Source organism: Amphiura filiformis, chromosome 13 (assembly GCF_039555335.1).
Source record: "Amphiura filiformis chromosome 13, Afil_fr2py, whole genome shotgun sequence".
In the NCBI taxonomy this organism is placed as follows: Eukaryota; Metazoa; Echinodermata; class Ophiuroidea; order Amphilepidida; family Amphiuridae; genus Amphiura; species Amphiura filiformis.
The window spans coordinates 56,437,708-56,462,395 of NC_092640.1; the positions used below are offsets into that span (position 1 = coordinate 56,437,708).

The 24,688-nt window shown below is 38.1% G+C and overlaps 2 protein-coding genes across 2 annotated transcripts in view; both read right to left on the reverse strand.

Moving 5' to 3' along the window:
• LOC140168561 (soma ferritin-like) overlaps window positions 1-24,688 on the reverse strand; it is a 122,841-nt gene that overhangs the window by 94,785 nt on the left and 3,368 nt on the right. The gene's annotated exons all lie outside the window — the stretch shown is intronic.
• Window positions 1,025-15,891, reverse strand: LOC140168560 (uncharacterized). The gene is made up of 2 exons (XM_072191961.1): window positions 15,766-15,891; window positions 1,025-2,945 (listed from the first exon to the last, which is right to left on the reverse strand). The coding sequence occupies exon 2, from the start codon at window positions 2,879-2,881 to the stop codon at window positions 1,025-1,027; it is 1,857 nt and encodes a 618-aa protein (XP_072048062.1). The 5' UTR covers window positions 2,882-2,945; window positions 15,766-15,891.

Genomic DNA, 24,688 nt, shown 5'->3' on the forward strand with positions numbered 1-24,688 from the left:
CAGGACATACTTGATTATTTTGTTTTTGATATGCTTGTCTGTGCAAGTCTGAAGAAGAGATTTCAGAGATAATGCTTTGGTTTGCTTCACTTGGACTGATGGAGGCAAGTGAGCAAACTGATTGGATGGATGAATGGTTCAAGCTGCCTAAACTCTCTGGATTATCTATCACTGTTTTAGTAAAGTTTCTTGACGAATGCACCTTATAAGACACACCGTCTACTATAAAAGGTGCTACATGTTCCGTATGACAACTCAAGTCAGATGAAACCACTTCATTCCTGTTCTCTGATGGTACATGTACATTGATGGCTCCAACAGGATTGTCAGCTGATATCATATGGCTTGTATCAGACTCAGAGACTGTATTCAGTGTGTCCACATTACCTACTGATTCCACATGGCTTGTATCAGAGACCATATCAGAGATGGTCACATTACCTGATACCATATGATTCATATCAGACACTGTCACAGAGTCCACATTGCCTGCTGACATCAAATGGCTTGTATCAGAGACTGTATTAAGTGTGTCCTCATTGCCAACTAATACCATATGGGTTGGATCAGAGACTGTATCAGAGACTGATTCAAACTGCCCATCGTGACACATGGTTTCCATATCTTCTACTACATGAATATAATCTGTTTCCCCACTTTGTACTTGTTCCTGACAGAGTGACAAGACTTCTGCAACCAACGTCAACGGTTCCTGCTGACTATTTGTGACATCGTTTTCTTCTAATTCCTGCCTGACCTTTTGTGTTGCTTCTGATGACTTCACAGAACTAGATTGAGCACCATCCTGAATTGGTTCAAGTCTATCACCATTCTGACTTGGTACAAGTCTATCATCAAAATAAAGCTTATCATCTTGCCATAACTTCAGAATCTTTTTCGATACTTTCGGATGTCTTGCCAAGAACAACATCCACCATTTTTTACTGGTCCTGCTTTCTTGAAAGGGTGTTTGCGATTTCGCACTTTCTCCAACACAAACTCCTTTACCGACTCATTAATTTGTTCAAAACTTTTGTGGATAGTTTTTTAGGATAAGCGTTTCAAGTTGTGCTTCTTCTTCAACGGTAAGGTAGCTTGGCGATCCTCTTTTTCCACCACGTTTAACCTTTCCCGAAACTCGTCCATGTAAAGTACCTACAGGGATACCATAGATTTTAGCAGCATAATTCAAACTATGTCCTTCTTTACATAGTTGTATTGCTGCTTCCATTTGATCACATGTCCAAAGACACTTTTGCTTCCCTCTTGTTTTTTTATGCGGTACATCTACCATCATTCCCGCAGTGTGGCGATCCCCTCCCGGTTCATATTTCTTGAAAGAATTCTCAACTTTGAGCCGTTTGATTCTAGTGACAAGAGTTTGGTGTGGGATGGAGAATTCCTTAGCAACGCTCCGTACCGATTTTCCATGTCCGACTGCGCGCAATGCATCCTGCATCGATTGCTCACACCACTGTGGCTGTCGCTTTTGTGGATTCACAGATTTGGAAGACTTGTTATATTTTGTCACATTTTGTGACATATTTTGTGTCAAATTTTGTGACATATTTTGTGTCACATTTTGTGACATATTTTGTGTCACATTTTGTGACATATTTTGTGACATATTTTGTGTCACATTTTGTGACATATTTTGTGACATATTTTGTGTCACATTTTGTGACATATTTGACACTGATTGCAGTTCATTGACTTCTTTCTGTGATGGTAGACAGGCAGTCACCGCTTGAGTATTAAATTTCATATTTGGGTGTTTTCCCGATTCATTTGGGTATTTTCCTGATACATTTGGGTGTATTCCCGATACATTTGGTTGTATTTCAACATATCTATTCCCATACGTGGTTCTAGTTCTGTCACTCGGTGCATTATGAGATAAAACAAAATTAAACATTGGCTCTGTACTCCCACTGTCCATTGGCACTAAGTACTGTTGCTGGGAAAGAGGTGGTGCTCCTGTTTTATGAGGGATCGGCTCTGCAGTGTCTGCACCTCCGCCGCCCATTTGCACTACATACTGTTGCTTAGAAGTAGGTGGTGCTCCTGTATTAAGAGGGATAATAATGGAATGGCTGACTTGAGGTTGAAATGTCAATGGGTGTAAAATGGGGATAGTCTGCAATAGTGCTGTTTCTTCTGTTCTACTTTCTGCATCTTTTGGCATAGCAATAGCTACCCTACAGACATTGCTATCACTATCAGGCTCTGTAGGCTTTTGAATATTAATACCATCATCATCGCCAGCGATAGCTGCCCTATAACTAGGAATCGAAGAAGGCCCTTTGTGCAATTGCTGCCCTATAGACATTTGACCATTTCTGCAATCTATATTGGATACATGTGACACCTGGCAGTTATTGCAGATAGGGTTTTCTTGCTCTAAACCCCTAACATGTTCTTGTGAAGTGCCTTGACATTGTTCTTGTACCATGATGTCATCAGAAGTAACAGTTTGTGACTGTAAACCCATAGATTTTCCCACCTGCACATGATTCTCACCGTCTTCGCCATTAGAGTTTGAAATGACTCGCTCCCTCATTAATAACAAAGTTGTTAACTGCTCATCTGATTTAAACCCGCTTGCTTCTTCTCCTATTCCATCACATCTTTCTTCAACATGAATTGTTGGTTCCTCATCACCATCAATAACACCTTCACTTCCAAGGAATACAATTGAAGATTGTATGTCTCCTCCATGGAATACCATTGGAGAATGTACACCATCATCAGAGTCCTGCGTCATGTCAATAGATATTTCAACAGTATGTGCCACATCCATTGGTATGTCACCTGCAGAGAATTCCTCCACCACAAATGAGCTATCTGGGTGCTTCAGAGAATCCATATTGGATACATCCATGGTTAGGTCAAAGGTTAGATGTCAAAGTTCATGGCTTTAAGAGTACAAGTCCAAATTTCAGGTTCTGGAAATAAAACAAAAGATGTTGATTTAGAAGTATCATAGATTTTCAGTTATTTTCCATACATTGTATTGTACATGTAGTTGAGTTAAGGTGGTACTACACCCCTTGATAAATTTGTAACTATTTTTGCATTTTTCTCACAAAATAATAACACACTGGTAAACAAAAGTTATGTATATTATAGGGGCAAGGAATCCAATTAATACACTGGAATTTCAAGACAAGCGGTATGTTATTTATGATAAGAAAAGAGGTACCACTAGAATGTACCCGGAATGTACCTCATTTAAAACATAATGCACCACTTGTTAACTCGGGGTCTGAATTTCTAGCGCGGTTATAACAAATATTTCATGTTTACAAGCTTTGCCCCAATGGCACCAATGAGTTGATACTGTAAAATGGAATATTTTCGCAAGCAGCTATTTTTGCAATTCACAGTAAGAGAGACATTTTCGCAAATTTATTTTATTGTCACAATTGCTAAATCCTGCCCTATACTTGTAACACATTGTTGTATAGGCCCTATATATTCACGAGGTGTTATTTTCACGGTTGGAGCTCCAATTGCGAAATTCACAAAAATTAAACCCTAGCGAAAATTTTTCCCATTTAAAATAATGATAAACCTGATCCAGCCTCAAAATCAAATTACAAGGCAATGTCAAACAACACTGTTGTTTACATTTTAAAACAATATGTGACCATCCACCACAACTGAGCCCGGATGTCGCCAGTGCCACTATTGAGATATGCTCCATTGAACTTAACAATAAACAATAGGAAATAAAGGATTTATTGACTGTTTTATTGATTTTTCACTACTTAAATGTCAAGTACTATAGACATGACATACATCATTTTAAAGCTTATTTCAAGCAGAATATTTTGGTTGAATATCTCAAAAATGATGATTGGCGACTTCAGGGCTCAGTTGTGCTGGATGGTCACATATATTTTCACTAAATATCATTGCTACTCAAACAAAGTGGGAGACCATTTAAAATTTTTGTAGTAAATCATATTCATTTATGCAAATTTTGCACTCCACTTTGACATGATCCCTAAATACTAGTACCCATTTAAAGATCAGAAAATAAAATAACATGATAACCTCTTTTTGTTTGTTTGATGATACAGGTTTTCTTGTTTTTATAAATCTTGCCGAACGAATGTAAACTGAACTTATCAAAATTCTAGGCCAGGTATGACTTTTCTCATATTCAGTCAAATTTAAATTCAAAACTTGCACTTTTTTCTGTTTAATTGGATGAAAGTTATAACAGGGCATAGTTTAGTTGGTATCACATAGCAGTTTACTACTCAATCTTGGCAAAATGCTATGCACTTGTATTGCATACAACATTGAATACAACAGCTATACAAATTTTCATCAATGTCTGTTTTTGCTATACAAATGGCCAACACTAAATTATGCCCTGGTTATAAACTGACATATCTTTTGGGTTAAAGTATTTTGAACAGTCTAAAATTTAGTTGAAGTGCAATTTAGCAACATTTTTGATGCGATCACCCGTCGTGATCAGCTGTGTTTACTTCTGAACTTCCATTGCTGTACACTGAGTCATGCTTCAGTGAATCCGTCTAAATTTCAGATACATGGTCTCCACTTTATCCTGGCTTGAGCATTTTGTTTGAGCCTGGTCCCATCAGGACCCAAGCATGTCTCCACACGGAGCGACCGTTTAAACAAACAAACAAACATGTAAGTTTGTAACCTCAAATGAAATGTGAAGCTCATCGGGACATGAGCAAATTTGTGGCTAGACTTCTCGAGCAACTTCAGCAAGTACCAGCTTGCATTTCACAAAATTAATTTTATTCTTTGAAACCATTTCATGTTCAACAACAAATCCAGGTATGCACATCAGTATAAATGAACCTCACGCTATATACACATACTACATTGTGACGTGTATATCTGAAAGCACAAATTTAGTCCGTACACTACGAATCAGCCGTAAAGTCGGCCTCGGTCAATTTTGTTTTGTTTCGTGTTTAGAAAATATATATCATAAGCTTTAAAATGGTATATTATTTTACTTCAAACGATATCCAGAAGCGGGGTTATGCTTTATTGAACTCTGCTCCTTCAAAAAAATGGTACCCTCTTTCGGTTCTACATGTGTCTCTTTTTCCACATTGCTGGTAATAAATATCAAACAGTCATAAATATGCAGTCATTTTAAATCACCCCCAAGTCAACAAGGTTCAGGAATGTCCTCTCATTGACATTGTTAATTGTTGGTTATACATACCTAGACCTAGTGCCCAGTGTTCGAAATAAGCACTTATCCTCTTGTCCAAAAATCACTGGGGACAACCATATTGAGATATGTACTTATCCTCTGGACAACCACTATATTTTACCTCTTAAATATGACACATTTTGGGGACAACCAAAATGTTTTGAGGACAAGCAGAATTTATGCTTTAGTTGTCCTCGGGACAACCTCCATATTTTCCTTATTTCGGACACTGCTAGTGCCGTACTATTACGCAGAGTATTCGGCGAGGAGGACGATTTCGACCTCCTGGTTTGTTTACAAACAGAGAGGTAGACAAAAGAACGTTCCGCTTGTCAAAACACTCAAGTATCAGAAGGATGGTCCACAATAGCGTGATTCACGTAACATGAATAGGGATTAAAAAGCTGTCACGTAGAACCATGTGCTTCTATTGTCCAATTTGCCATCTTCTTCTTCTTCTTCTTCCGGTACTGTGCAAAACCTCAAAAGAGTATCGACGCACATTGGTTGATTTGCAAGCATACAAGCGCACAACATGCTCCACTCCACTTGAACAGCATATATGTACAGGATATAAAGTTTGATGTGCGGGAAGAGCGTGGAGCTGGTAGGTGCAGTGACAATTATATACAGGATTAAAAACATTGTTGTGGATGCGCTAGTAGAAGGTGACGTCTCCAGCTCTGGCCTTGAAGACGTCTGTGGATGGAGAGTCGACTACATGTTGAGGGAGCGAGTTCCATAGACGGATGGTGTCTGGAAAGAATGTGCCCTTCATCATAGTAGTTCGGGAGTTTGGTATGTGGAAGCACCTACTGTTGCCACTGGTAGGTGTTTCTAATGGCTTCAGCTGGGTTTGAGGGATGCCGATCAGCCCATTGGTGATTCTGTGCATCATGGTGACTTTACACACAGCATGTCGATTAGGCCTGGCATTTTCGGGTAATTTTGTACCCGGGTACCCGCCGCAATTTTCGGGCGGGTAACCGGGTACCCGAAATTGCAACAACAAAAAAAAAAAAAAAAAAAAAAAAAAAAAAAAAAAATTTTTTTTTTTAAGGTTTTAAGGTTTTTATTTTTTCGGTTTTGTAGTGTCTCTGGACCTAGACCTAAATGCCAGGATCATTCATGGTTGACCTAAAAAAATTTAAAAAAAAAAAAAAATTTCAAGATATTTTGTTATTTTTATATGAAAATTGATAATTTGTATTCATGTCATAGTCTATTAATGATTTCAAAATGTATTCAAATTCAATGCATTTTGAAATCATTAATAGAGTAATTGACATGAACCGGGTACAAATTGCAATTTTCAAAAAAAAAAAATAAATAAAATTTTTTTTTTTTTTTTTTTTTTTATTTTTTTTTTGTAGAGTAAAACAAAAAAAAAAAAAAAAAAAAAAAAAAAAAAAAAAAAAAAAAAAAAAAAAAAAAAAAAAAAAAAAAAAAAATTTCAAGATATTTTGTTATTTTTTATATGAAAATTGATAATTTGTATTCATGTCATAGTCTATTAATGATTTCAAAATGTATTGAATTTGAATGCATTTTGAAATCATTAATAGACTATGACATGAATACAAATGATCAATTTTCATATTAAAAATAACAAAATATCTTGAATTTTTTTTTTTTTTTTTTTAGGTCAACCATGAATGATCCTAGCATTTAGGTCTAGGTCCAGGACACTACAAAACCGAAAAAATAAAAATTTTAAATTTCGGTACCGGGAGGCATTTCCTACCCGGTAATGTAATCTCGGCGGGTACCCGTTTACCCGACCGAAAATGCCAGCCTTAATGTCGATGTTGTAGAGAATCCCAGTTGAGCTCATCCAACATGGCGGAGACACTGCTCTCTCTACTGTAGTCATTCATGACGGTTTAGCTGCTTGACGTTGGATGGATTCAACTTTGGTGATGGTGCGCTGAGTGTGTGGAACCCAAACACAGCTGGCATACTCTGCTATCGGCCTGACAAAGGCGTTGTAACACTTGGCCTTAACCTCAAGGGGACAGTTACGCAGATTACGACGCAGGAATCCAATGGCACATGAGGCCTTCTTGGTGATGTTGTCAACTTGCTTGTTCCAGGACAGGTTGTTAGATATTTCAACACCAAGGTACTTAGCAGATGGAACAGCTTGGAGAGGATGGTCATGAATGTTGTATAGGCTACATGCTTCACAGTATTGCGATGTTTGGTTATGTGCAGAACCTGGCACTTGTCAGGGTGAAACTCCATCATCCAGGTCTTTTCCCACTCTTGGAGTTTGTCAAGATCTTGCTGGAGTTGTATGGCATCGTCTTCATTACTGATGGTACGGTAAACAACACTGTCGTCTGCAAACAGCCTAACTGATGACTTGCTGGAGATGCATTCCGGGTCATTGATGAATGCTAGAAATAGGAGTGGTCCTAGGACCGTTCCCTGAGGTACTCCGGATGAGACAGCAGTTTGGGCAGATGTTGCTCCTTCCAGGATGACTTTCTGGTCCCTTTCTTCCAAGAAGTTCCCAAGGAGGCTGCCTCGAATACCGTAATGATGGAGTTTGTGCAAGAGGCGTTGATGAGGGACTTCGTCAAAAGCCTTTGAGAAATCTAACAAGATGAGATCTGTTTGGAGCCCAGCGTCAAGGTTGCGAGCGATGTCGTCGATGGTGGTGATCAGCTGGGACTCGCAGGAGTGAGCCCTCCAGAATCCGTGCTGGAAGACGGTCAAGATGCTGTGCGAGTCAAAGTGTTGCATCACTGAGCTGTGGATGATATGCTCTAGAAGCTTGCAGCAGATGGACGTCAGCGATATTGGGCGATAATTTGCTGGTTTGTTTCTATCACCTTTTTTGAAGACGGGGACGACTATCGCCGATTTCCAGATGTCCGGAAGGGTGCCAGAATCCAAAGATGCTTGATACAGTACTGTCAGCATTGGGCCAAGGCTATCTGCAAGTTCTTTGAGGAGACGTGCTGGTATCTTGTCTGGGCCTGTGGCTTTGTGAGGATCAATCTTCTTCAACAACTTGATCACGCCATTGCAGTTGACTTCAATACAGTCAATTTCTGGGTATGGACTAGGACCAAGATCAGGCATGTTCGTAGTTTGCTCATCTTTGTTAAAGACGGAGGCGAACTGAGCATTCAAGATGTTTGCTTTGTCTGTGCTGCCAGTATACAAGACACCATTTGTTCCACGAAGGGGAGCAACACCATTGTTATCGCAACGTTTGCTAGATATGTGGGTCCAAAAACGCTTTGGGTTAGATCTTAAGTCAGCACATATGATAGAGTTGCATATGCTTCTTTACAGGTTTTCTGCATGCGTTTCTTAAGGACTTTGTACCTAGCCCAGAGGCTGTCCTTGTGTTGAGGACGGCAAGAGCGGGCTTTGTTGTATGCACGCTGCTTCTGCTTACCAACCTGCTTAACCTTTCTATTCACCCATGGCTGGCTGAACCGAGATGATGTCATCTTAGATGGTACAAGGTCAAGGATTTGACCCAGCTTGAACTCAATAGTTGCCCACATCTCATTGACAGGGGAGGAAGAATCATACTCCGATATGAATTCATTCATCATCTGGGTAGCTTCACAGTGGATCTTACTCATGTCAGCCTTATTCCACAGTTAGATTTTCCTCTTTACTGGTCTACGGCGCTTGGGCTTTATGTCTGTATCAATGAAGACAATCTCATGGTCGCCTATACCTGGCATAGGTTGGCACTTGTTGATGCATGATGGACGGTTGGTCAGGAAAAGATCCAAAGTGTTGTCAAGTCTTGTTGGAAATGTCACCACTTGATCGAGGCCTGTATCCATCATGACATTAAGAAAGCTGTTGCTTATAGCTTGCTTGTATTGATGACCAATAACAGTATAGCTCTTCCAATCAATGTCAGGAAGGTTAAAGTCGCCGCCTAGCCACATGATAGATTTTTTGTGCTTACTTGAGATGTCTCTGATGACGTTACATAGACTGTCCATGTATATCTCATTATTATCTGTCGGCCGATATGCTGCGCCTATAATGAGCGACTCACGTTTATTTGCGAGCTCTATTTGGACAAAGATAGCTTCACATTCGGTTGCTGTTTTGAGAAGTTTGCCATCAAGGCCAGGGCCTAGGCCGATTGCCACACCACCCCAACCACCGGGACGGTCTCTTCTGTAGACTTCATAGTCAAATTCAGGGGGGAAAATTTCATGGTTTGAAATTTCAGGATGTAACCATGTTTGGTTTAACGGACTCAAGGATGGTCCAGAACTCTGCAAGTTTTTTACCAATGCTCTGACAGTTTATGACTAAGACACCAAGGTTGGCAGGGCTGTGTATTTTTACACTTGGAGTGGCTTCGTTTGGAGAGGAACATGCAGATGGACTACCAATAGGGCTCGAAACAGGCAGGTTGTTGTCAGGTTCATTGTTGCCCGTTTCATTGGCACAGTTTAATTCACTATGACTATGGAGTTATGTAAGCTATCCACCAGTGGAGCTTCTGCGACCCCTACGCAGAACTTCCGATAGTGGATTATCTGCGCACGGTGGACGCAAGGAATCCACAGTCGGATTTTCTGCGCACGTGCACTGAAAATCCCCTCCGTATATAAACTCCTCAACGAAAGTTTGGAAAGTTTTTTCAAGCATCTATATCTCAGATTATTTGTAACATTTTCATATCATGTTGCATATCAATGGATAGCTACATTATTTTCCTTTACAATGACACCACATTTGAAACGATCTCTTTTTTCACGGCTGAGTAGACGTCTTGTGAATGTAGTGAGGTCTCAAACAGCATGTGCCAAATCAACCATTATTCTGTGCTCAAACAACACTAGTCACTAACCTCAATAGCGGTTGGTAAAGCCACACGCAGCCAGAACAGCCATCACCTCCTCCTTATGTTGCTCACCAGCCTGCTCACACATTGCTGTGGGATGGCACTCCATTCTTCAACCAGGATTCGTCACAGGTCATTCAATATGGTTGCATTGGCTACTGTTACGCACAACACGTCTAAGCTATTCACACAAGTGTTCAATCGGGTTGAAGTCTGGGCTGATGGCAACACATTACATTCTCTCTACTCCCATATTCTGCAGGTAGTCATTGACTACCCTGGCTCTGTGGGGGCAACCTTGTCATCTGGGATGATTGCCTTAGGTCCCAAATTGTGAAGATATGGAATTGCAGCTTGGTGCACAGAATAATGGTCAATTTGGCACATTCGGTTTGAGACCCCATTGCATTCACAAAACGTGTATTCAGCCGTAAAAAAAGTGATTGCTTCAAATTTAGTGTCATTGTAAAGGGGAGCAATGTAGGTATCCATTGATATGCAACATGATATGAACAGGTCACAAATAATCTGAGATATAGATGCTTGAAAAAACTTTCCAAACTTTCGTTGAGGAGTTTAGTTCCGGTGGAGAAAATCTGCGCACGGTCGCAGGGAATCCACTGACGGGTTTTTCGGCGCGTACGTCGCTGAAAATCCCCTCCGTATGTAGCTCCGGTTGAGTATTTCTATGCGGTCGCAGGGAATCCACTGACGGATTTTCGGTATACGATTTAATCATCTCATGAATTGTTATGATTTAACATTATTAAATGGTAGAAAGTAAAATATTATTTTAGGGCCTATATGTTTAGAGTCAGTTCTGCGCATCAAGTTTCATGTTTAAAAAACATGCGAAACTCCCTCCGTATATAGCTCCGGTGGAGTAATTCTGCGCCGGTCGCAGGGAATCCACTGACGATTTTTCGGCGCACGTCGCTGAAAATCCTCCGTATATAGTTCGGTGGAGTATTTCTGCAAGCCGGTCGCAGGGAATCCACTGACGGATTTTTCGGCGCACGTTTTAATCATCTCATGAACTTGTTATGATTTAATATTATTAAATGGTAGAAAGTATGAAATATTATTAAGGGGCCTATATGTTTAGAGTCAGTTCATGTTTAAAAACCATGTTTAAAAAAATAACTTAGAAAGTAAGAAATATTATATATATTTTTAGAGTGAGAACGGTAATTCTGCGCACGGTCGCAGAGAATCCACAGTCGGACTTTCGGCGCACGTGCGCAGAAACTCCCCTCCGTATATAGCTCCGGTGGAGTAATTTTTGCCTGCATGTCGCAGGGAATCCACTGACGGATTTTCACATGCGATTTAATCATCTCATGAATTGTTATGATTTAACATTATTAAATGGTAGAAAGTAAACATATTATTTTAGGGCCTACATGTATATATGTTTAGAGTCAGTTCTGCGCAAGTTTCATGTTTAAAAAACATTACTTAGAAAGTAAGAAATATTATATATATTTTTAGAGTCGGAACGGTGCAGTATTTCTGCGCACGGTCGCAGGGAATCCACGGACGGATTTTCGGCGCACGTTATAATCATCTCATGAATTGTTATTATTTATTATTATTAAATGGCATAGAGTAAGAAATATATTAAATCATAACAATTCAAGAAAAACGTCTTGAAAATCCGTCAGTAGATTCCCTATGACCGTCATGCAAATTACTCCACCGTATTAAAATAAACTCTACAAATTTATACATTTCATACTTTCTAAGTTATTCTTTTAAACACGAGACATTTGCGCCCAGAACCGTAACTTCTGACTCTAAAAATATAGGCCTAAATAATATTTCTTACTTTCTACCCTTTATCTTATCACTTATTAAACATTCTAGGGTAGGCAAATATTAAATCATAACAATTCAAGAAAAAGCGTGCGCCGAAAATCCGTCGGTGGATTCCCTGCGACCGTGCATGAAATACTCCACCGGCGCCTATATACGGAGGGAGTTTCAGCGCGCGTCTTGCCAAAAAATCCGTCAGTGGATTCCCTGCGATCGTGCAGAAATACTCCACCGGCGCCTATATACGGAGGGGAGTTTCAGCACACGTCGCCGAAAAATCAACTGTGGATTCCCTCGTCCACCGTGCGCAGTTAATCCACTAACGGAAGTTCTGCGTAGGGGTCGCAGAAGCTCCACTGGTGGATCATGTACATACATGGACTATGTGATGATAGTGAATCTGAGTTTACGGTAGATTCAAAGAGGCTTGATGTGAAGTGAGGGATACCACATGAGGGACAGTGCCAAGACACATCCAGATCACTAAGGTAATTAAATATGGTCATTTTCACGGTAAAGGGTGTAACTTTGGATTTTTAACATTTTAATCCGTAGTGTTCTAATAAAGCCACAGAATTCCATGATTTTTGGCCACATAAGTCATCTAGTTAGCAGCTACCTTGGGTAGCATAATCAGCTTTGGGAGTTACTGCGTTCAGTTTTAGCAGGATTAAATGTACTTAATATTGCCATTTTGAAAAACTATAAAAACAGTAACATTTTTGTAAAACCCTGTGTTTTCTTCAGTTAGTTCATGGATAATTTTCTTATCCTGAAAGTACAGTCATATGTTCAGTAAACACTGCCACATTAGATTTAATTGTGAACAGCCCTGTATTTTTGAGAACCGGACTTGATATTTGTCGTTTGAGGCTTCATTTTCCGTTAACAATTGTTAACAAACTTTGTGGGTGTAGCTTTGGTTCATAATTCTTGGTTATTTCTTCACTTCTTCTTGATTCATAACAGTTGTTATCTTAACTTGAAATGGGTAACAAAAATTAGTCGATTTGCAAGCTTTTAAATTTTTTATAAAATCTTGACTTCAAAGAGCCGTTTTCCGTTAACTTTTTGAAGCCTCCGAAACAAACTGTTCAGCAAGCTTGTGCAAATATAAATAAAAGAGCTCATGCAATCTATTTATCAAAATGTAGCAAAGTAGATCCTCAAGTCACATGTTTTTAAATCGTGGAGATATATATCACCGTTTGAAAATGGGACCCAATACAAACTTTCCGTTAACAATTGAAGCCTCCGAAACAAATGAAGCCTCCGAAACAACAATAAGATTAATTATCATCTATGCATATCTAAATTAGTGTGTTTCATACTGATATCTGCATTGTAATTATTACTTGATATGTGCAGAATGTCATAAATTAAAAAAAAAATGACATTATGGTTAATGTTTGAAAAATATACTGATACCCATAAAAGCCTGTTTCGGAGGCTTCACATGCAAAAAACACCATACTTAACAAATGGGTGAAAAAATTAACATGTGATAAATCTACAATATCTGCCGCATAGAATCATTGATTCAATACACACAAGAAAATAACAGCTTAGATGATCCCAACACTGTTGTTTTCAAAAAAACTACTTCTGCAATGTTTAACAATTGTTAACATGAAGCCTCCGAAACAAAAAAAATGACTTGCTGTGATAATTTAATTTTTGTCATAACTGAAATTCAATACTTGGAAGCAAAGCATGAAAATTGGTAATTGTGATATTTTTTACCTATTTTTTTATGTCAACTTGTAGTAGTTATCCAAATATTTTACTTTTATGATCACCTGTGTTGTTAACTGAAGCCTCCGAAACACAAATCGCTTGAATTGCCAATTCTAAAAAATAACTCCAATTTCTGTGAAACTTGGCTGGGAGGTTCCTTTCATCAAGTAGTATTTGTACATGAAGTTAGACATTCCAATTATTTTAGGAACCCAATTAAAACTTAAAAAATATGTTTAAGGTTTGGAAATTTCCATTGTAAATGACACTTGATGTTAAAAATTTTCAAAACTGCAATTACAAACATAGCAAAACATGGTATAAAATTTAACTTATATCTGTTGACTTACTTTGGAATGGGATTTCACATGTATTCCAGCTTTCATGTCATAATTTTCTGAGGTTATGTAAAATACATTTTTTCTTAGATTTTAACCAAAATGTTATGGAAATGTCAAATTTTTTATTAGAAATCAAAAGGTTTAAGCCTTGAAACATTATTTTACTGGAATTTAAGTTGCTTCTATGCATGATTTCAGTAAACAGAAACATATTTAAGTGGTTTGAAATTTTCACCCTAAAAATCAAAAGTTACACCCTTTACTGTGAAAATGACCATATTGGAGTGCAAATTTGGAGGCAGTCTTTGAAAACCATGTATCACAATCATCACAAGCTACAGCAGGGGTTCTCCAACAGCACGGCTGCATTCACCACAAGGGTACGGTACTTGGGTTTACATGGCATAATGAGGATAATAATACAACTTGACTCAAGATGAGTAAACAATTCTATCACTGTTGGTTGTCATAGGAGCCATGATCAAAACAAAGGTTTCAAAATGGCCGCCTGTGTTCTAGATATAGATGGAATAAACAGCTCCAGTTTACGACATACAGGTCAGATATATTCTTGGAATATGAGTACATAGGTTGATCAGGATCAGCAATAATATTTAATTGAACTGTGACAGGATTGAAGGTGGATGGGTAAATCGGACTTGCATGGTTCCTGTGTTAGGTGTCTGATGTCTTTCGAATTCATCTACCAGATCAGTAGTCCACACTGTGTAGCAGTTAAGATGGGAAACAGCAAACTAAAATACTCGAGATTTCATATGGAAACAGTTCAGACCCAGAACAGGATCATGTCAGAAATTAATATTTTGTTCTGGGTCTGATTATTCGGACTAACCTAGACCAGATACAAAACTTTGTAACCCACCACTTGAACAGGATTTAGCCAAAGCAAACAAAGACTAGAGCTATTTAGGATTCTATAGAAATAGTACATGTAGACTATTATCCTCTTCAGCAATGAATACATGGATCGAATCCATGGGTTCCTACAGTCACCCATGGAAAACAGGGTACTGAAAACCAGTACACAATGTTCTTATGGGCCATGAGTTAGTTTGTTTACATTGCAGTAATTCCTTCAGAATAGTCAATACAGATTCCAAACAGATAAAACTTACCTCACATCAGTTTTAGTTGCCCTTAATAACTCCAAATTGACATGACATTGAATTCTATTTGCTCAATTTCATACCAAAATCAAGGAAAACATGGTTTTGTTATTGCAAAATAACATGGAAATCACTGCAGGGTTATATCTGGTCACTCCACTAGGCCACTTGAATTAATCAATATTGGCACTTGAATGGCTTGACTCAGTGACTATCTGCCCATTGTAAGACTGATGTGTTGTAAACTTGATTGCATAACATTAAGATTGCCAACTGATGTCCTTTGTATTTGAGTTTTCAATTATGGGAGTACTTCTGTCATTGATGTAAACATTGACAAAAAATGTCAACAAAACATGCTACTGCACAACTCTATGCCTGTGTGTGTGTGTCTGAGGGCCGATCTGAGGGCTGATGACACACATTCGATGGGTGTAAGCAATGAATAGGACTATTGATTGGTTTAAATGGTGTTTGACTCGCGCTATCAAATGAGAAACATATCGCAACAAATTGAGATACCTATGGATACGACCTTCACGTCACGCACATTTTACACTCAGTAACTCAGAATACAATTTGACGACTTTACGGTTAATCGTAGTGAAGTGTACGGCCACAAATGTCACTGACTGTGCATGTTCTTACATCAACCAGTATTATGAAAACTTTAAACTTAAAAAGATAACTTACCTCCATCTTCGTTTGTAATTTCGACAGGTTCTTCTTCTGTTTGCTTTGAATTTGAAGCTTTTGAAGGCAAGAAAAACTGTTGATCACTTTCTCTAGATCACAAACTGTGTATTCGAATACAAGCTCTGTTTAACATACATACAGCTTGTAGCATAACAAACCGCCTAGCTTCCTCAAAATTGGTGGAAATAATAAATCTATAATTTCCATGGTTGAACAGTTGAAGGGAGAATAAATAGTCTGAGCTATCAACAACAAAAACCCACAGTAAATAATAATAATAATTATGATAATAATAATAATATGCCTAATATTATATTAACAATAATAGTAATAATATAATGATAACAATACTCACAATAATAACAAAAGATATGCGTGTATGCACTGTTCAATTTAGGTAAATTCATTGAATGTATTAACTATTATTAACTATTAGTCTATTATTAGGCCCTGCTGCCATTCAAAATGGATCGATTATTATACGTGTGTGTGATCAGCTGGTGATAGCTCATACAAAACACGGTGCATACATTGGATAAATAAGAAAAATGATTGATCATGTTGATTCTGATTGTACGGTCCCAAGGTCATCACAGTTATGAATGAATAATTCATAAGGGGGTGGCAGAAATAGACAAGTTGAAATAAAATGTACATAATTATTGAATTAAAATGTGACTGAAATTTAGTGGTTTCAGAAATCATTGATCATGTTGATTGAAAGTTGCCAAGTTTAATGTTTTACTCTAGGCTGTGCAATATTAATCATGAGCTAAGTTTTTGAGAGAAATCAAAAGGAATGTCAAGCAATCAATGACAGCCCGGGGGGGAATCACTTTTAAAAAAAATATTCCCCAATCAGAAAAAAGTTACAAAAAAAAATAATAATAATTTGACCCGATTGCTTCCGGAAATTAGTAACAACTGTCGTATGGGCATGAAACTGGGGTGGGTACAGTAAACATTTGAGTCAAATTTTGGAAGGTCAATTCAGGGTCACCAGGGGTCATCTGAGGTCAAATTAGTAAAAACTATCGTATGGGTATGAAACTTGGTGGGTACCGTCAACATTTATAACCAAATTTTGTGAAGGTCATTTCAAGGGTCACCAGAGGTCATCTGAGGTCAAGTTAGTAAAAACTGTCGGATGGACATGAAACTTGGTGGATACAGTCAACATTTGGAGTCAAATTTTGGAAAGTCATTTCAGGGGTCACCAGGGGTCATCTGAGGTCAAATTAGTAAAACTGTCGGATGGGCATGAAACTTGGTAGCTACAGTCAACATTTGGAGTCAAATTTTGGAAGGTCATTTCAGGGTCACCAGGGTCATCTGAGGTCAAATTAGTAAAACTGTCGTATGGGCATGAAACTTGCCCGTACAGTTAGAAACCAAATTTTGGGAAGGTCATTTCAGGGGTCACCATGGGTCATTTGAGGTCAAATTAGTAAAAACTGTCGTATGGGCATGAAACTTGGTGGGTGTAGTCAACATTTAAAGCCAAATTTTGGGAAGGTCATTTCAGGGGTCGCCAGGGGGTCATTTGAGGTCAAATTAGTAAAACTGTCGTATGGGCATGAAACTTGGTGGGTACAGTCAACATTTAGAGCCAAATTTGGGAAGGTCATTTCAGGGGTCACCAGGGGTCATCTGAGGTCAAATTAGTAGAAACTGTCAAAAGGGCATGAAACTTGGTGGATACAGTCAACATTTGGAGTCAAAATTTTTGAAAGCCATTTCAGGGTCACCAGGGGTCATCTGAGGTCAAATTAGTAAAAACTGTTGGATGGGCATGACATTTGGTGGGTACAGTCACCATTTAGAGCCCAATTTTTGGGAGGTCATTTCAGGGTCACCTGAGGTCATCCAGGGGTCATTTGAGGTCAAATTAGTAAAAACTGTTATATGTGCTTGAAACTTATTAAGTACAGTCAACATTTAGAGTCAAATTTTTGGAAGGTCATTTCAGGGTCACCATGGGCCATCTGAGGTCAAATTAGTAACAATTGTCGTATGGGCATGAAACTTGGTGGGTACCAGAATGGTTGTCTGCAGATCCGTCGGATAACGCTTTTTCAATGGGAAATGAACTTTGCTGCTTGGATGATGTCACGATGAGGTTAGCATTTATTCTGTATTGAAAAGCGTGTTCCGACGGATCTGCACTCGACAGACCTCGTACAGTCAACATTTGGAGTAAAATTTGGGTGGAAGGTCATTTCAGGTCACCAGGGGTCATCTAAGGTCAAATTAGTAAAAACTTTTGAACGGGCATGAAACTTTGTGGATACAGTCAACATTTATAGCCAAATTTTGGGAAGGTCATTTTGGGGTCACCAGGGGTCATCTGAGGTCTAATTAGTAAAAACTGTCGTATGGGCATGAAACATGGTGATACCGTCAACATTTGGATTCAAATTTTTGGAAGGTCATTTTGAGGTCACCAGGGGTCATTTGAGGTCAAATTAATAACAACTGTCAGATGGGCATGAAACTTGGTTGGTACAGTCAACATTTGGAGTCAAATTTTTGGAAGGTCATTTTGGGGTCACTAGGGGTCATTTGAGGTCAAATTAGTACAAACTGTCGGATGAGCATTAAACTTGGTGGGTACAGTCAACATTTGGAGTTAAATTTTGGGAAGGTCATTTCAGGGTCACCTGAGGTTATCCAGGGGTCATTTAAAGACAAATTAGTAAAAACTGTTATATGGGCATGAAACATGGTAGGTACAGTCAACATTTAGAGCCAAATGTTTGGAAGGTCATTCCAGGGTCACCATGGGTCATCTGAGGTCAATTTAATAACAGCTGTCATATGGGTGTGAGTACAGTCAACTTTGGAGTCAAATTTGTGGAAGGTCATTTTGGGTCACCAGGGGTCATCTGAGGTCAAATTAGTAAAAACATTTGGACGGGCATGAAACTTGGTGGATGCAGTCAACATTTGCAGTCACATTTTTGGTAGGTCATTTTGGGGTCACCAGGGGTTATCTGAGGTCAAATGAATAAAAACTGTTGGATAGGCATAAACCTGGTGGGTACAGTCACTATTTAGAGCCAAAGTTTTGGAAGGCCATTTCAGGGTCACCTGGGGTCAACTGAGATCAAATTAGTATAAACTGTCGTATAGGTATTAAACTTGGTGGGTACAGTCACTAATTAATTATAGCCAAAACCTTATTCAGACAACACTATTCTTGACATTGGCTTATGTATTTTGATACATTTTGATCAGTTTCGGTCCATTTGGACCCATTTCTATCCAATTCCACCAGATTCGATCCATGTCGCTAAATAGTAATTCCCTAAATTGATTGATGTATTCTTGTATGCTCTGCAAATGAGATAGCTACCAACCAACCAGATGTACCCATTGAATGTGATCTGTCACATTGCACAATCGACTCAAGAACAATTACTTTCACTGTCACCAAAAGCGCAGAGCCACAGCGCCATTGGTGCTCTTGTTTCACTGTTATTGTATGATTTATTGGTTTAAACATCAAGTGGTGGGTGTTAAATACAGACACGAAAACGGGCACTTGTTTGTATACGGTCATTTTCACAGTAAAGGGTGTAACTTTTGATTTTTGGGTCAAAATTTCAAACCACTTAAATATGTTTCTGTTTACTGAAATCATGCATAGAAGCAACTTAAATTCCAGTAAAATAATGTTTCAAGGCTTAAACCTTTTGATTTCTAATAAAAAAATTGACATTTCCATAACATTTTGGTTAAAATCTAAGAAAAATGTATTTTACATAACCTCAGAAAATTATGACATGAAAGCTGGAATACATGTGAAATCCCATTCCAAAGTAAGTCAACAGATATAAGTTAAATTTTATACCATGTTTTGCTATGTTTGTAATTGCAGTTTTAAAATTTTTAACATCAAGTGTTATTTACAATGGAAATTTCCAAACCTTGAACATATTTTTTAAGTTTTAATTGGGTTCCTAAAATAATTTGAACGTCTAACTTCATGTACAAATACTACTTGATGAAAGGAACCTCCCAGCCAAGTTTCACAGAAATTGGAGTTATTTTTAGAATTGGCAATTCAAGCGATTTGTGTTTGGAGGCTTCAGTTAACAACACAGGTGATCATAAAAGTAAAATATTTGGCTAACCACTACAAGTTGACATAAAAAATAGGTAAAAAATATCACAATTACCAATTTTCATGCTTTGCTTCTAAGTATTGAATTTCAGTTGTGACAAAAATTATATTATCACAGCAAGTCATTTTTTTTGTTTCGGAGGCTTCATGTTAACAATTGTTAAACATTGCAGAAGTAGTTTTTTTGAAAACAACAGTGTTGGGATCATCTAAGCTGTTATTTTCTTGTGTATATTGAATCAATGATTCTATGCGGCAGATATTGTAGATTTATCACATGTTAATTTTTTCACCCATTTGTTTAAAAGTATGGTGTTTTTTGCATGTGAAGCCTCCGAAACAGGCTTTTTTGGGTATCAGTATATTTTTAAACCATAATGTCAAAATTTTTTTTTAATTTATGACATTCTGCACATATCAAGTAATAATTACAATGCCGATATCAGTATGAAACACACCAATTTAGATATGCATAGATGATAATTAATCTTATTGTTGTTTCGGAGGCTTCATTTGTTTCGGAGGCTTCAATTGTTAACGGAAAGTTTGTATTGGGTCCCATTTTCAAACGGTGATATATATCTCCACGATTTAAAAAATGTGACTTGAGGATCTACTTTGCTACATTTTGATAAATAGATTGGATGAGCTCTTTTATTTATATTTGCACAAGCTTGCTGAACAGTTTGTTTCGAGGCTTCAAAAAGTTAACGGAAAAACGGCTCTTTTAAGTCAAGATTTTATAAAAATTTTAAAAGCTTGCAAATCGACTAATTTTTGTTACCCATTTCCAGTTAAGATAACAACTGTTATGAATCAAGAACAAGTGAAGAAATAACCAAGAATTATGAACCAAAGCTACACCCACAAAGTTTGTTAACAATTGTTAACGGAAAATGAAGCCTCCGAAACGACAAATATCGAAGTCCGGTTCTCAAAAATACAGGGCTGTTCACAATTAAATCTAATGTGGCAGTGTTTACTGAACATATGAACGTACTTTCAGGATAAGAAAAATTATCCATGAACTAACTGAAGAAAACACAGGGTTTTACAAAATGTTACTGTTTTTTATAGTTTTTCAAAATGGCAATATTAAGTACATTTAAGCCTGCTAAAACTGAACGCAGTAACTCCCAAAGCTGATTAAGCAGCTACCCAAGGTAGCTGCTAACTAGATGACTTATGTGGCCAAAAATCATGGAATTCTGTGGCTTTATTAGAACACTACGGATTAAAATGTTAAAAATCCAAAGTTACACCCTTTACCGTGAAAATGACCATACGCATGCAGGGGGTGTCTGAGGGGGAGGCTGAGAAGTTTGGAAATTTTCCAAAATGAACGGTCCAATTGAAGCCATTTGGTGCATCATTTTTACACTATATAACATAATTTTTTTTTAAAACAGAAAAGGGCCCGAACTCAATTTATAAAATTTTAAATGTTACACTGACACTTTATAGGCCTAAGGCTTGAGATTCGCAATTAAAGCATGCATGGATCGATGTTGAATTGAAGTCGGCACAGAGTCCGTCTTAATAGGCCTACTGACTTTGGTGACCAAATGTGACGGGCCCTATAGGCCTATATATCGGCGGACCAGCCGTAATTTTCACATGCTTTTGGGAAGAGGACCCGCCGTCAAGCAAAATAATCACAGACCAATATACATGTAGATTGACCCAACTGCGATTTAGGCATACTATATTATGTGCAATTTAACCTTTTCCCTTCTCCTTTTCTCCTTTTTCTCTTCTTTTTTCCTCCTTTTTTCCTTTCTCTTCTCTTCTCTCCTTTCCTCTTTTTTTTGGAAGGAGGGGGGGGGTGCCCCCCTGAATCCGCGCCTGGGACTGGTGTACTAAGGCCAGATTTTTAAATGAAATGTGTCATGTCAAATTCAAGACTTTCCATTTTAAGGACTTCATGAGACAAAAAATATGTTGAATAATTCATTCAAGCTTTAATGTACGATTTCCTTCAAATTTTAAATTTGTTATTATACTCAAAATGCTGAAATAATAGTAGGCCTATTAATCTGGAAGGGTTTCTGTCCATTTTGAGCTGAAATAAGACGGTAAAGTGAAAGAAACCCTGCTAGTAATTTTTGCCGTTTAACATGCTGTTCTATAGGAAGCCATAATGTCATAATTCTTTGAATTGAACTCATACAATGTATGTGACATGATCAAGGGGAATGAGTCACATGTCGACCCTGGTCGAAAATGAGGTTTACATGTTTCTAAAGAGGACATTTAGAGCTTTCAGACACTGAAAACCCCAAGTTGATACAACTTTCCTTTGCGAAGTTACGTCACTTTAGCAATCGCTGAAAACAATAGAAAACAAAAGAATTTTAACACTTTCTTTGCCAATATCTCAAAATCAATGTTAGCGACATCCGACTCATTCCCCTTGATCGTGTCACATATTCATTCATTCATTCATATTCATTCATATTTTATTTTGCCAATCACCAATCAATAATACAATGTACAAATGTAATTCATAATGATATAAGCAGAAGCAATAATAGTGATAATGATAATAATATAAATCATGGTAATAAATAACTAATATAATAACAATAGTAACAATCCTAATAATAGGAATAACATGATAATAATAATAATTATGTACCGGTACATATAAGTTAATGGCATGAAAAGGCCTGTTTAAAAGAAATATAATAACAGACAATTAATTTATCAGCATATGATGTTATTATACCGTAATTGTTGACAAATGAGCCGTATATCATACAAGTCGCAGTTATGCGATAGTATTGCCTGTTTACAAAAAGTAGTTAAATAATAATAATAATAACTAGAGCTACTGTGGCTCACGAGCCACGAATGTCAGGCGGTGATTGATTCTGATTAGCATAGTTTGACCTTAGACCTCGGATAAACTCATGCTATACTCCCCAAGTGTCAAGGATCATTTTCTGCAAGTTACAGCTCGATTGGAGCAACATTAAATTTGACCTGACCTTTGACCTCGGATGACCTTTGCGGTTTTATACTCCTGAGGTATTAGGGATTGTGTTCCCGGAGTTACAGGCTGATCGGAGTAACTTCAAATTTGACCTGACCTTTAACCTTGGATGACCTTTGCGGTTTTATACTCCTGAAATGTCGGGGATCATTTTGACCTGACCTTTGACCTCGGATGACCTTTGCGGTTTTATACTCCTGAGGTATTAGGGATTGTGTTCCCGGAGTTACAGGCTGATCGGAGTAACTTTAAATTTGACCTGACCTTTGACCTCTGATGACCTTTACGGTTGTATACTCCTCCAGTGTCAGGGATTGTTTTCCCTGAGTCACAGGCTGTTTGGAGCAACTTAATATTTGACCTGACCTTTGACCTCGGATGACCTTTGCGGTTTTACACTCCTGAAGTGTCGAGGATCATTTTTCCTGAGTTGCAGCTCAATCGAGCAACTTAAAATTTGACCTGACCTTTGACCTCCGATGACCTTTATGGATTTATACTCCTTAAGTGTCAGGGATTGTTTTCCCTGAGTTACAGGCCAATTGGAGCAACTTTAAATTTGACCTGACCTTTGACCTCGGATGACCTTTGCACTTTCATATTCCTCAATTGTCAGTGACCATTTTCTCGGAGTTACAGCCCCATCGGATTAACTTTGAATTTGACCTGACTCCCCCTCCTCCCCTACCCACGCTGCCCTCCCAAGACTTTCCCATATAACCAAGCAAAAGTGCATTCCTAACAGAGTTCCCCATGCCTATTACTTGGTCCATATAGCAAATAGCCCCCCCCCCAAAAGAAAGAAAATCTTATGTGAGATCCACTGTCAGCTATCTTCCCAAAACCACACCACTGCCCCTACAGTAGACAATCTCTGACATGTTCAGTTTGGTCTAGACTGTGGTTAAGACTTAATATGTTGAGACTTTCAAAATATTTACTATGCTTATCTCTCGTTATCAAAACAGCAGACAAGCTGTCTCCCCGCCTAAGTTATCTGCAAAATTGCTGCCTCTAATGATAGCTGCTTCATTACATTTCACACAAATATTTTCACAAAATGACCCCTATCAAGCCTTACATGAACTTTGACCCCAATCTGTGGTACAACTTATTTGAAGCTTGGGCCAGAGGTTCTTGCTGACCATGTTTGGTGGTCATAGCATGTCATTTAAAGGAGCAGTAGCATTTTAAAGATTTTCACAAAATGATCCCTAATAACCCTTATGTGACCTTTGACCCCTATCCGTGTAGAAGTTATATTAAGCTTGGGTCAGTGCTTCTTGTGGCCAAGTTTGGTCAAAATTGGTGCAAGCGTCTGGCACTAGTAGCAATTTTGGTTCTACTAAAGAAGAAAGAAAGAAAGAAAGAAAGAAAGAAGAAGATTTGAGAGCTTCACAGTATATCAGGCGGATAAATCCGCCTGACATAATTATTGAAAAAATGTACAATAAAATAATTAGAAAAAAAACCTATATGACAAGATCCTTGAATCAACTTGAAAAAATAGGGTTAAATCAGGTGATTGACGAGGACCCTGCTAAACGCGGAGCGTGGGGGTGCAGGGCCCTCTTAAATAGTTACCAAACAGACAGACATACAGACAGACAGACAAACACAAAACAGATGATCCGATTTAACACGAGGATGATAGATAAGATAGAAGGAATGAAGTTGAAGTAAAACTATGGCTCCTGAAGACTAAGGATGAGAGGGTGTGAGCAAGTACTTACTAAAAAAAAAAAATGGATTGAACTACAAGTACAAAAGAAGAACGAAATGTATCGTGAAGGTATTAG